Here is a 13,312-nt window from a genome sequence, read left to right on the forward strand (position 1 = left end):
GGAAATGCTTGAAATTAAGCATGAGGTGGTTTGAAAGCCTTATACTTACATTCTGAAAAGATAAGATAATAAAGATAAAATAGTGAATAAAATTATATGATAATGTGATGTTTACAGTTATGAGGCATATCAATCAATTCACATGCAGTGCAGTTTGACATGCAAAATGACAACAAGATATAATTCAAAGCATGGAGGTAAAATTTTACCTCCATGTTCAAAGTAATGCATTGAATATACAAGACACTGTGCTAAAAACATGTTTTGTTCAATTGATGCACTCAATAGACTAGCTACAGCTACATATTCTCTCTCGGTTAATAAATTAAATTAAATAAAACTTACTTGTCCAATTCAGTGATATTATCCCAAGCACTATCCACTAACCATCCAGGACATGGATTGTCCATTTGTTCTTCTTTGTCTAGCACCTAATAGTAGATATAGATTGTCAGCACAAACACCAGTAGGTGTTCACATCTACTATACCAGTTATTGGTCTCACCTAAGACTTATCAAGAATTATCATTTTCAAAGTAGCTGTTTTTGACTGAGACCAATAACAGCCACTTAGGGATATATTAATGATATTAATGACAGTAAGTATATGGTGATATTGTGTAGCTAAACTTTTGAGGTTAATGGTAACCTCCTGTAGAGAAATGCATTGCAAGTTTCCTATAACTTGCTAATGTCTGCAACAATTTAAGTGTCCTGAATGTTATGACATAACACACAAAATACATGAGGCAAGAAATATGCAGAGAGAAGAAAATATCAATTTTTATAAAATGATCATATGATCATTTTTGACCAATAGACTGTCTCATACTTGAGAAGTAATAAATATGAATAGCTAACAGCCTGATGAGTACTTACAATGCCACCTCGAAGAAAGAAGTTATATTCATCCATATTGAGTTTACCAGCAGCTTCCAAGATCTTGGCACACATTTGGAATGAAAACAGTAACTTGTGCTTTTCAAACAATCCACGACATGTGTATCTAAAATGAAAAAGAACAACTATCAAGCCATTTGGAATGTCACAGCCTCCCCTCCCCCCTCTCTCTCTCTCTCTTTCTTTTATATTCTCCTTATTGTACAAATCAGTCATCTTGGATTGGATCCTGACACAGATTATTTTCATTCATGTGGTAGAACACAATTGTCTGTGTATCATGTTTGGACAGGACAGGACAGGACAGTGTAAATTTGAGATATAAGTAGAATTGTGAAAAAAAAGACAACAATTTTAGATTTCCATCAAACAAAATGACTGCTAGTTAGCCATCATGAGGAGTGTTTTTGTCAAACAATACATTGCATATGTACCAAATTTGAATAAACTAAGTTAGTGGTTGTATTCTCGAGTTATCAGCAAATAAGATCACAAATAAGTACCAGTATTTTTGATGTGCAAACTCTGAAAAAGAGGTGTTACCAATATCCAAAGTTTGAACAGAATTGGTCAGGTCTGAACAACTTGAAGAAAATGTGTTTTTTGGTAAAATATGTTGTCATTTTTAAACATGCACACGTGTACACACATGTACCAAGTTTAAACAATCTATCCATACATGACTGGAATGGAATAGCAGAAATATTTAGTACAAAATAGGCTACCATACTGGCTATGTTGAATTGGATCAAGAGAAAAATGCACTTGCACATGTATGCCAAGATGTTTGATGTATACCGGTATGGAAAGTTTGAGCCAGCCCAATCTAAACATGTTCAAGATATGGCTCCAGAACTACATTCATTAAAACTAAATGGCCCCCCAGTTGACCATTTTAAATCCAATCTTCAAAACAAATTGAAACAAATACATCAAACAAAACAAATACATCAAGGTGCATTAAGTCTAATGCATGTACCAAGTATGAATGAAATCAATCCATACACAACTGAGATCTGGTTCCGGAATGACAGAAATTCTGTAGGTGTTTGCTACTTGTATATTCAACCATTATTCATCAAATCTGGACAATATGTGAATTAAGTGATGCCGAATAATACATCCACTAATTTTTGGTAATTTTTCATATCTACCTGGTAGTACTTGTATGCTTCAAGCATGTTTCTTTCTGACAAATGACGTATTTCGTAGCCATATGCGAAAAAAAGATCATCACATCAAGGTCATGAGATGAGATTTTGTATAAGTTGTTGGTATGTGTGAGACAAATATGCCAAACTTGTTTGAGAAATCTAATCTCAAACACTTGGCCCTTGCATGTAGGTTTAATTATTGTCATGTTTGCCCAGCCAGTCATTCATTACTTACCTATAAACAGCATACGTGTGAAATTCATTTAGATTAGTGATTCTGGTCTCTAGAGTGGGACTACGTTGACTCTTGTCAATAGACATGTTGAACAGATCAATATAAGCATCCAGTGAGAACTGATACATAGGATCAATACGACCCATATCATTCAACACAAAGAATAGGATTGAGGCACGTTGAGCACATGGACGATATCCCTCACGAGCAGCATCTATTTTGAGTTCAGTTTGTTCACTGACTTGTAGTTGTTCAGCCACTTCTTCTGATGTTCTCTTTGAAGTCTGTAGAGTATTTACAAGCTGTTCATCATCTAAGAGTGAACCAGTAGCTTCATTCAGTAATCTAGAGTGAGATAACAAAGTCAATACTTGTATCTGCTAAAATATCTTTAATACACATTGTTTATTCCAAGTAAATTCATACTTTGCACTCAATGTTTTTGGATTAAGGTTGCATTAAAAACATTTTTTTTGAAAATTGTGTGTGTGTCATTCAGTAGACTTAATGACCTAATAAAGTTGTATTTTGTATCTGTCACTTACAACTGGTACTTCATACATCAAAAGTTACAAACAATAATATATTAGATAACGTATCCAGTACAAATTTGTCCATTTAGAATGTACTGTATTAATCTCAATAATATTACTAATATCTGGTTCTCATCATGAGTAATATAAATGTCTTCATTCTGTGTATTTATTTTTACACTTAACAAATGTTTTATTTCAACTAAATTTAAGACTATATTTTGAAAATTGAAATTGATAGTTACACCAAAATTGAACTTAAAGATTCCCAAATTTGAAGATGATCATTTAAAAATTATGCAAATTATTGTAATCATAGGAAAAAAGTTTTACAATGAAGGCCTTAACAACACAGCAAGGACAGACATTTTTCCTTCCCATACCTCAACTTTCATTCATGATGATACAAACAAGGTAAAAATCAGACAGGGTTTTAATGAGTACTTGCCATAAAAGATATGATTAGATATGATTTAAATACAAACCTAAGGATTTCGTCTTCCAGTTCTACTAATTTCTTCTTGCCTGCTGCAATGTTTATTACAAGGGTATCTTTTTGTTCTTCTAATTCTGGTCTTTCTTTACGTACTACTATACCCAATAACTGGGCCTCTAAACCGACCTCTTTGACCGCAAAGTTAACAATGGTAGTCTTTGTAGATATCTCTGGAGTATAATGTGGATTGCTGAGTTTTGTCGTAATGTAAAACTTGAATTCAGGACTGTAATCAATTTCTTTCTCTCCAAGACGTAGTACATAAGAATTACCTGTCAACAACAAAAAGTCACAGTATGGTGATATTATACTATAAATGGCTGTATTTTAATACTAATGTAGAATCAGTAAAATTAGAAACAAACTGTAATGTTTAACTGAAACCAATTCATGGCAATTATTAGTTGCTGAATCACATATTTTACCTCGTTTGATAATTGACTTATTTAAAACTGGTGAGAGTGATGGATCCAGTTCTTCATGTACATTCTGTAAGAGTACTGGTAGACCATACTGAATAGCATTTTCTAATGTACGTAGATAATCATGTTGTTGCAAGTCTATAATCTTTAATCCTCTTTTTGTTTCCATATTTTTAATCCACTTTATAGCTTGTCCCTGAGGATCAATCATCAAAGGCCATCTGAAAATAATTACAAAGCTACATGAGTAAATCTGTTTTAACAAGATCATGAAGCATATCATTCAAATATGACTTCTTATAAATAAAACATATTCATACTTTGTTTGTGCACGGTGTTTGTGGATACCAGTAATGCATGAAGTCACTTGTACATGACTACGATTGGATTGTGGGATTTCAGAAATCCTTTGATGGATTTGAACATTAAAATGGCTACCATTTAGCCATCTTGAATTTTTTTGTCAAATTAATACAAATGAAATGCATATGCAACTTAAAATCTATGACGTATTTGTGAAGTTTAAATGAGATTGGACTAGGCGTGTTCAAGATACGGGTGGATGCTCACACTTTTACAAGCTTATAATTAAAATTAAAAAAGGATTGTATATTATCATATACACATCACAAAAGTGAAACTGTATTGAACATCCTAATATGCAATAATACTTAAATGTTTGTTGTTAAAGTGAAAGCATGACTTGCCTGTTTCCTCTGGTCACAATTACACCATTTTCAGTAGAGAATGAATCAGTAGGTAGACCTTGAATGTTCCAATCACGTACAACAGTTGGTTTCGACAAGAAATATGCAAAGGAGAATTCAGGGTTGCACGGAACTCCAAGTTTGCGAACCTATATATTAAACATAGGAGTGATATGAATGAGTTATTCAACTCCGTCAAACTTTTTGATCATGTAAAATCTCTGACTTCCGAACCTTCGGCTAGTAAACACAAACATGTTCACTCAAAAATACTGACAATATATAATTGTTGAATAGATGAAATTAGGTGCACAGTGTACATAAAGAAAAGTTATTGCACATATATTAATCAACAAAGTTATTTAGTGTACTTACCTCAGTTAACCAAACATTTTTAACCATATGATCTCTATAGTTTGAAAGGAATGGTCCCATGTAGGACAAGGAAGCAGCACCAATTAAACAATCACCAACCAAAAAACCAATCTGTTCTTCAAGATCCTAATGACAAGAAGACAATCAGTTTATGTGTGATGGGCAATGTGAGTGAAGTAAAAAATTGTATGATTGGGAAGAGTAAAACAAACTTACTGCAACACTGACTTCCCATCTTTCTTTCTCACCAGCAAGACCAGACACTAATTTACCAGCACGGTCTAATTTGATTTCCATATCTTCTGCTTTCTTTCTTAATTCTTCTTTCAATGATAATTTCTCATCATATTGTCTTTTCAAATCTTCCATTTTTCGGGTCACCTAAATGAGAGAATTAATAATAACATTAGCCCAGAGGCAATCATCATCAGACAATTAACATGAATCTGGTAAAAAAATAGATGTGCACAATTGTGTTCAATACAGTATTCAGTATGTGTATAAATATAATTGGTCAAAGCATGTGTGAATGTACAGTGGATACTGGTGCATGAATAGACACACCAAATTTAGACTGGTGTATTAATGAACATACCAAAGTCAGACTGGTGCATGAATGGATTTCATCTGACATTGTTTTATTTTATGACAGTGTTTTAGGCTTACATATACAACAAAAAGTTCACAAAAACAAAAGAAAGATCATGCCATCTTAGTGAACATTGGAAATAAAATAGTCTCTTAATTTGAAACCATAGAATATATACTTTGATAAAATCAGAAGAACAAACAGGTTATGAGAATTTCAAAGTGAAATAAATTTCATAAATGACAGGTATTTGTAATAGTAAGAGGGAAGACATTTTTCTCACAAAAATAGGAGACTAACAAAAAATTAAACTCACTTCTTCAAGTTTAGCTTTAGCATCAGCAAGAATATCTTGTTTTTCTTTCAAGGTATTCAATGCCATATTGAGTCTTAACTTCTTTGGTTCTACAACTCTATAAACACGGCCATATACTTCCATAGCTCGTACCCACATACACAGTGACTTAGCAGCTAAGGACACACGACCAACAATATCAGGCATGAAATCTGGCTGAGCACAGTATTTACCAATCTTACTCAAAACACGGTCTGTCATTCCCTCTTTGTCAAATTCAACCAATTCTTTGATAAAATTAGGATTTCCTATAATAAAATATTGAAATGGAAATGTATGATATTAAATTAAGTATTAAGCAGTTGAGATGTGGTCCTGTACTTGTACCAACAAGTGTGATATTATTAATTGTAATGTTATCAGTGTTTTATGGGATATTCTTATATTTATGTAGTAATAGCAACAAGTGAATTTTAAATTTTCAGAAATTAAGATTGAAATTTAGTTTTTACCAAGCTGTCTTTTAGCTTCAAGCCATGTGGGTTCTCCTCCTCTTAGGATCATTACAGCCTCCAAGACTTTCTCTACAAGTGGAGGAGGTTTGGCATAGGATTTAATTTCTCCAATATCTTTCTTGTTGAGAGCTTCTAAAGCCTGAAATGAAAAATATAACTAAATGCACTGAAGAAAGTAAATGTGAAATAAAAGTTTGTAAATAGTCACTCAAAGCATACCTTAAGAGCTTCTTCTAATGCAGGCATAGCTTCTGCTAAATCTTCTTGTGCTGCTTCGGCCATCACTTTACATTTCTCTTCTTCCTCTCCAATTTTCTCACTACGGGCTTGTACAGACTGTAAGAGATGATTGCATCATTTATTTCTCTGTGATCAAAGTTAAAGTATACACATACATGCCATCCAGAATGCAGCATGGTACTGCTTTGCATGAAGTTTATATTTCAACTGTTTTATCAAGATTCTTACTTTTTGTTGTTCATCAGCTTCCCGTTTCTGTTGTACAATGACAACTAAATATTCTTCACACTGTTTCTGAAATTCAGCAACCTTTTTCTTGGCTTCTTCCAATTCCACTGACATGCTTTCTACTTTGGAACGGGTATCATCAATCTTCTGTAATCCATTCTTTAGTTTATTTGCAGCATCTCCAAGTTCTTTTCTCTTCTCTGCCAATAATCTGTTAAAATCAAATCACATGTATCAAGTTATAACTGCTTATTCTCGTGGCTATAGAGCTATGTCACATAATATTCTATGTTGCTAAGACACATACTACTGTCCCGTGTATTCTTATAGGCTCTGTCTGATCTGCTGTGGAAAGCCGGCAATAAGGCAATGAAAACAGCTAAACAACACAAAATCAACTAAGAGACAATCTTGAACAATCAAATTTATATATGTTGCACATGTAGAGGTTGTAACTTGTTGTACTGTTCAAGAGAGTCTCAAAAACTAGCCAAAATTACAGTTTTTTGAGAGTCTCAAAGCTAGCCAAAATTACAGTTTTTTGAGAGTCTCAAAAACTAGCCAAAATTACAGTTTTTTGAGAGTCTCAAAAACTAGCCAAAATTACAGTTTTTTGAGAGTCTCAAAAACTAGCCAAAATTACAGTTTTTTGAGAGTCTCAAAAACTAGCCAAAATTACAGTTTTTTGAGAGTCTCAAAAACTAGCCAAAATTACAGTGAAGTGACTGGATAAAGATATCAAGTAAAACCAGTGAAGTGACTGGATAAAGATATCAAGTAAAACCAGTGAAGTGACTGGATAAAGATATCAAGTAAAACCAGTGAAGTGACTGGATAAAGATATCAAGTAAAACCAGTGAAGTGACTGGATAAAGATATCAAGTAAAACCAGTGAAGTGACTGGATAAAGATATCAAGTAAAACCAGTGAAGTGACTGGATAAAGATATCAAGTAAAACCAGTGAAGTGACTGGATAAAGATATCAAGTAAAACCAGTGAAGTGACTGGATAAAGATATCAAGTAAAACCAGTGAAGTGACTGGATAAAGATATCAAGTAAAACCAGTGAAAATGACTGGATAAAGATATCAAGTAAAACCAGTGAAGTGACCACAAAGCCAATTCACTTAGTGTTATATATGAAAACAGCATATATATGTAATTACCTAAATAATATTGAGTAATTTTCTCAGAAAATAGTAACATATCGTTGATAGAAATTAGAGTATCTGCAATTGAGAGGCCAGATTACATGACAGTCAAACAACTTGATGTGTATACACATGATTTACACTGCTTACATTAAACATCAATAGGTAAATGCACTCACTGTTTATATCCAGATACCAGTTCTAGATAATTAGTTGGAGTCACGTAGTTATGTCTTTTTAATTCCAGCAACATTCTTGAAGAATTTTCAACAACAGATCGATGTATGGTACAAAAGATGGAAGCCACGGATCCTTTAGTCTGGATAAAAACACATATTTGAAATGACTAAGATGCACAACTTGTAATCAGCAATGTGCATTCTCCTTAAGCCTGCATAGAAGACACATAATTTTATATAATTCAAAGCATGGAGAGATAGCAGGTAATGATAGGAGCTGAAAGTGAGCCATAGCTGATGCAGTGCTAGCAATCTAAAGCATTCTCATAATATCCTAGTATTTCAATATCAAGTAGTGTTTTGGTACATTTATCACATTTTTTCTACTCTTTTCAGTTTATTGCATGCAGACTATTTATTTAAATCATCACCAAGCTTAGAATATTTCCATGCAATTTATAAATAGTATTTACAATTTTTGGACAATTTTAACAGCAAGATTAGTGATTGTTAGTAAGCCTCAACTCCAAGGTGCCTGGAAGTAACACAGTGCATCCAAATCTGTGATAACATGCAATATGACAAAAACGTGTACAGTGATTGTTAATTTGATTTTTGAACACAAGACATGACATTACTTTTTAAATGTAAGATATATATACACACACTAGATGTCGTCTAATGTATGACATTATTTCACTGAATAAAAAAGTATCATCACAAAAGCTAAACTGACAAAGATAGTTCACACTGCAGGTGGATGCCACACAAACACTGTACTATTACAGTACCCAAACCAGTGCTTGATCCTCTCCAGTCTCTTTAATATCTTTCACATCTTTGCCATCTTTTTCTTTACCTTCATTTGTCTGAGAAATGTTACATGTAAAATTGGCATGGGATATAAAGGTGAATTAAGGCAGGATAGCAGAGCAGGTAATATTATTATGGTGACTTATAGTACAGTTATGTGTTAATAATACTTCTGATATCATCTATAATATATATTATCATTACACAACAGTGTAAGAATCATACATATTATACAAATTAATACTGACTTATACCACCATGTTAAACCCAAGTTATTTTGAATAAATGGTAATACAGTTGGCAGGATACAAGCAGCTATTAAATATGTTTCAGTGCCCTTGTCGATGTACTATTCAGGAGGTATACCATAGTGTAGACACACGCACACTGGAGTAGACATGAATACCATAGTGTAGACACACACACTGGAGTAGACATGAATACCATAGTGTAGACACACACACTGGAGTAGACATGAATACCATAGTGTAGACACACACAATGGAGTAGACATTAATACCATAGTGAAGACACACACACTGGAGTAGACATGAATACCATAGTGTAGACACACACACACTGGAGTAGACGTGAATACCATAGTGTAGACACACACAATGGATTAGACATGAATACCATAGTGAAGACACACACACTGGAGTAGACATGAATACCATAGTGTAGACACACACACACTGGAGTAGACGTGAATACCATAGTGTAGACACACACACTGGAGTAGACATGAATACCATAGTGTAGACACACACACTGGAGTAGACATGAATACCATAGTGTAGACACACACAATGGATTAGACATGAATACCATAGTGAAGACACACACACTGGAGTAGACATGAATACCATAGTGTAGACACACACACACTGGAGTAGACGTGAATACCATAGTGTAGACACACACACTGGAGTAGACATGAATACCATAGTGTAGACACACACAATGGATTAGACATGAATACCATAGTGAAGACACACACACTGGAGTAGACATGAATACCATAGTGTAGACACACACACACTGGAGTAGACGTGAATACCATAGTGTAGACACACACACACTGGAGTAGACATGAATACCATAGTGTAGACACACACACTGGAGTAGACATGAATACCATAGTGTAGACACACACAATGGATTAGACATGAATACCATAGTGAAGACACACACGCTGGAGTAGACATGAATACCATAGTGTAGACACACACACACTGGAGTAGACGTGAATACCATAGTGTAGACACACACACACTGGAGTAGACATGAATACCATAGTGTAGACACACACTGGAGTAGACATGAATACCATAGTGTAGACACACACAATGGATTAGACATGAATACCATAGTGTAGACACACACACTGGAGTAGACATAAATACCATAGTGTAGACACACACACTGGAGTAGACATTAATACCATAGTGTAGACACACACACACTGGAGTAGACATTAATACCATAGTGTAGACACACACACACTGGAGTAGACATGAATACCATAGTGTAGGCACACACACACTGGAGTAGACATGAATACCATAGTGCAGACACACACACTGGAGTAGACATGAATACCATAGTGTAGACACACACAATGGATTAGACATGAATACCATAGTGAAGACACACACACTGGAGTAGACATGAATACCATAGTGTAGGCACACACACACTGGAGTAGACATGAATACCATAGTGCAGACACACACACTGGAGTAGACATGAATACCATAGTGTAGACACACACAATGGATTAGACATGAATACCATAGTGAAGACACACACACTGGAGTAGACATGAATACCATAGTGTAGACACACACACTGGAGTAGATGTGAATACCATAGTGTAGACACATACAGTGGAGTAGACATGAATACCATAGTGTAGACACACACACTGGAGTAGACATGAATACCATAGTGTAGACACACACACACTGGAGTAGACATGAATACCATAGTGTAGACACACACACTGGAGTAGACGTGAATACCATAGTGTAGACACACACACTGGAGTAGACATGAATACCATAGTGTAGACACACACAATGGATTAGACATGAATACCATAGTGAAGACACACACACACACACACTGGAGTAGACATGAATACCATAGTGTAGACACACACACTGGAGTAGACGTGAATACCATAGTGTAGACACACACACTGGAGTAGACATGAATACCATAGTGTAGACACACACAATGGATTAGACATGAATACCATAGTGAAGACACACACACACACACACTGGAATAGACATGAATACCATAGTGAAGACACATACACACTGGAGTAGACATGAATACCATAGTGTAGACACACACACACTGAAGTAGACATGAATACCATAGTGAAGACACACACACACTGAAGTAGACATGAATACCATAGTGAAGACACACACACTGGAGTAGACATGAATACCATAGTGTAGACACACACACTGGAGTAGACATGAATACCATAGTGTAGACACACACTGGAGTAGACATGAATACCATAGTGAAGACACACACACACTGGAGTAGACATGAATACCATAGTGTAGACACACACACTGGAGTAGACATGAATACCATAGTGTAGACACACACACTGGAGTAGACATGAATACCATAGTGAAGACACACACACACTGGAGTAGACATGAATACCATAGTGAAGACACACACACACTGGAGTAGACATGAATACCATAGTGAAGACACACACACTGGAGTATACATGAATACCATAGTGTAGACACACACACTGGAGTAGACATGAATACCATAGTGATGACACACACACACACACTGGAGTAGACATGAATACCATTGTGTAGACACACACACACTGGAGTAGACATGAATACCATAGTGTAGACACACACACTGGAGTAGACATGAATACAATAGTGAAGACACACACACACACTGGAGTAGACATGAATACCATAGTGTAGACACACACACTGGAGTAGACATGAATACCATAGTGTAGACACACATACTGGAGTAGACGTGAATACCATAGTTTAGACACACACACACTGGAGTAGACATGAATACCATAGTGTAGACACACACACTGGAGTAGACGTGAATACCATAGTGAAGACACACACACTGGAGTAGACATGGATACCATAGTGTAAACACACACACTGGAGTAGACATGAATACCATAGTGTAGACACACACACACTGGAGTAGACATGAATACCATAGTGTAGACACACACACTGAAGTAGACATGAATACCATCGTGTAGACACACACACTGGAGTAGACATGAATACCATAGTGTAGACACAGACTGGAGTAGACATAAATACCATAGTGTAGACACACACACTGGAGTTGATATGAATACCATAGTGTAGACACACACACACTGGAGTAGACATGAATACCATAATGTAGACACACACACTGGAGTAAACATAAATACCATAGTGTAGAAACACACACATACAGGTTGTCCCATGAATTGTGGAGCCACCATTGAATTAACTTTTAATATAGTTGAATTAACTTTTAATATAGTTGCGATATGAACTCGATTAAAACGCGTTCCTATATAGGGTTGCGTTTTAATTGGAGTTTAATTAAACCCAATTACAATGCAATACAATGGAGAATTGCACTTTAATTAAGTTTAATTAAACTAGAGTTGAATATCCCGTGACTGAACATAGAAATGTTTGCGAAGCTTAGGTTTAGTATCGGGGTAAGATATGGTATAATAATTATATTAATATAACATGAACCATACCTTCCCCGATACTAAACCTAAGCTTCGCAAACCTGACTTAAATTCGATTAAATATTAATATAAATTATGAAACATTGTGGAGCCACCAATTTGGGGCTCCACTTGTACAAAGGGCTCCACTTTGTTTGTGTATGTCTGGTCTACTGGCTCTACTTCTACGTCTACACCAACACACACACACACACACACACACTGGAGTAGACATAAATACCATAGTGTAGACACACACACTGGAGTAGACATAAATACCATAGTGTAGACACACACACACTGGAGTAGACATGAATACCATTGTGTAGACACACACACACTGGAGTAGACACAAATACCATAGTGTAGACACACACTGGAGTAGACATGAATACCATAGTGTAGACACACACACTGGGGTAGACACAAATACCATAGTGTAGACACACACTGGAGTAGACACAAATACCATAGTGTAGACACACACACACTGGAGTAGGCATGAATACACATGTGATGACACACACACTGGAGTAGACATGAATACCATAGTGTAGACACACACACTGGAGTAGATGTGAATACCATAGTGTAGACACATACAGTGGAGTAGACATGAATACCATAGTGTAGACACACACACTGGAGTAGACATGAATACCATAGTGTAGACACACACACACTGGAGTAGACATGAATACCATAGTGTAGAC

General features: G+C 35.4%; 1 protein-coding gene across 1 annotated transcript in view; it reads right to left on the reverse strand.

Moving 5' to 3' along the window:
• Positions 1-13,312, reverse strand: part of LOC100376712 (dynein axonemal heavy chain 2-like) — an 89,135-nt gene that overhangs the window by 25,864 nt on the left and 49,959 nt on the right. The window contains exons 54-66 of the mRNA XM_085502657.1: positions 8,021-8,160; positions 6,690-6,900; positions 6,441-6,557; positions 6,219-6,360; positions 5,728-6,014; positions 5,039-5,203; positions 4,823-4,948; positions 4,448-4,596; positions 3,744-3,961; positions 3,308-3,590; positions 2,290-2,634; positions 880-1,006; positions 346-431 (exon numbers count right to left, since the gene is read on the reverse strand). Coding sequence (XP_085358783.1) covers positions 346-431; positions 880-1,006; positions 2,290-2,634; positions 3,308-3,590; positions 3,744-3,961; positions 4,448-4,596; positions 4,823-4,948; positions 5,039-5,203; positions 5,728-6,014; positions 6,219-6,360; positions 6,441-6,557; positions 6,690-6,900; positions 8,021-8,160 — 2,396 coding nt within the window. The remainder of the gene's footprint in view (positions 1-345; positions 432-879; positions 1,007-2,289; positions 2,635-3,307; positions 3,591-3,743; positions 3,962-4,447; positions 4,597-4,822; positions 4,949-5,038; positions 5,204-5,727; positions 6,015-6,218; positions 6,361-6,440; positions 6,558-6,689; positions 6,901-8,020; positions 8,161-13,312) is intronic.

This window comes from Saccoglossus kowalevskii, chromosome 1 (assembly GCF_978046115.1).
Source record: "Saccoglossus kowalevskii chromosome 1, keSacKowa6.1, whole genome shotgun sequence".
NCBI classification, from domain to species: Eukaryota; Metazoa; Hemichordata; class Enteropneusta; family Harrimaniidae; genus Saccoglossus; species Saccoglossus kowalevskii.